This window comes from Trichinella spiralis (genome assembly GCF_000181795.1).
Source record: "Trichinella spiralis strain ISS 195 chromosome Unknown Scfld2524, whole genome shotgun sequence".
Lineage (NCBI taxonomy): Eukaryota > Metazoa > Nematoda > Enoplea > Trichinellida > Trichinellidae > Trichinella > Trichinella spiralis.
Window position 1 is genome coordinate 1 of NW_003529463.1, and position 1,186 is coordinate 1,186.

The following is a 1,186-nucleotide window of genomic DNA, read 5'->3' on the forward strand; positions in this document are numbered from 1 at the left end:
AGAATCCAACTGTCAGACAACAGTGCATCGACCGTTGCATCTACGGAACAGCTTAAGCAGCTAATTTTGGACTTTTGAAGCGGAAAAACAAGAACTGATCCTGTTGATTAATCAAAAGCACGAAGAAAGTGTACATTATCATCAAGAATTGCAGAATGCTATGGCAACTTTCGAAGCATGGAAAGAGCAACAAGCGCAACAACAAGCGTTGAACAGAAATGAAGAAGAATCGGCAACAGTAAAACGGTTCAATCAACAATTAGCAGAAAAGGATGCAACAATTGAAAGATTAACCAAAAATGTTGACGAACAGCTCAATATGGCCATACAAGCGAAAGATCGTGCAACAGCAGAGCTAGCGGCTGTAAGGTTGCACAGTGAACATTTACAAGAACAAGTAAAATTGTGTTTATTTACTTGTTTGTTTGTTAGTCTGTTATCTAGCATTTTTGGTAATTCTACTTTTTTGTTTTAAGGTGACATTTTTGGAAGAGACAAAACGACGTTCGTTTTCAGAAGTGGAAAGGTTGAAATCGCATTTAGTTGAACTTGAGCAAACTTACAGTGAAGAAGCTTATCGAGCGGAAGATCGAGAAACAGATTTGAGAAAACGACTACAAGAATTGGAAAACCAATTGAACAATACATTACAAGAAGCACAGCAAAAGAGGTAAGCATTGTGCTACATAACAAATATTTTGTTTGCCTCTTCTCATCCTCCTTTTTCATGAACACATAACTGTATTAATTGTAATTATTATATATATTTTTTTTCAGCTCTGATTTTGAAAAGGAAATTGAAGAACTACGTTCAATGCAGAATGTAATGTCAGCAGAATTGAACGCAGCTAATGGTCAAATAAATATTTTAAGCTCAGAATTGGAAAATTCTCAAAAATCAGTCTATTCACTGCAGAATGTTTTAGAAGCTTTCCAGAAAGGTAGAAAAAGAATATTGGTTTTTTAGTTATGAATCTTGTTGCTATAGACCGTGAATCGTCGCTGAATCAACAGTCTGAAGCAAGCCGGGTTGAGATAGAGTATTTGAAAGCACAAATTGATAATGCACAAGCTGCTAATCAGGCTTTACAAGTCTGCATGATGATTTACAACAAATATATTATTCTTATTATTATCTGTTCATTTGAGGAGCAGGCCCAACCAGCATGAAAGAACGTATTCACAT

The 1,186-nt window shown here is 35.6% G+C and overlaps 1 protein-coding gene across 1 annotated transcript; it reads left to right on the plus strand.

Moving 5' to 3' along the window:
- Positions 1 to 154: 154 nt before the first annotated feature.
- Tsp_13651 (conserved hypothetical protein) lies at positions 155 to 674 on the plus strand (the record flags this gene model as incomplete). Its single annotated transcript, XM_003368393.1, has 2 exons — positions 155 to 364; positions 477 to 674. Coding segments are annotated over 2 exons (408 nt in total), but the record flags the coding sequence as incomplete, so codon positions are not given.
- Between the last annotated feature and the right edge of the window lie 512 nt (positions 675 to 1,186).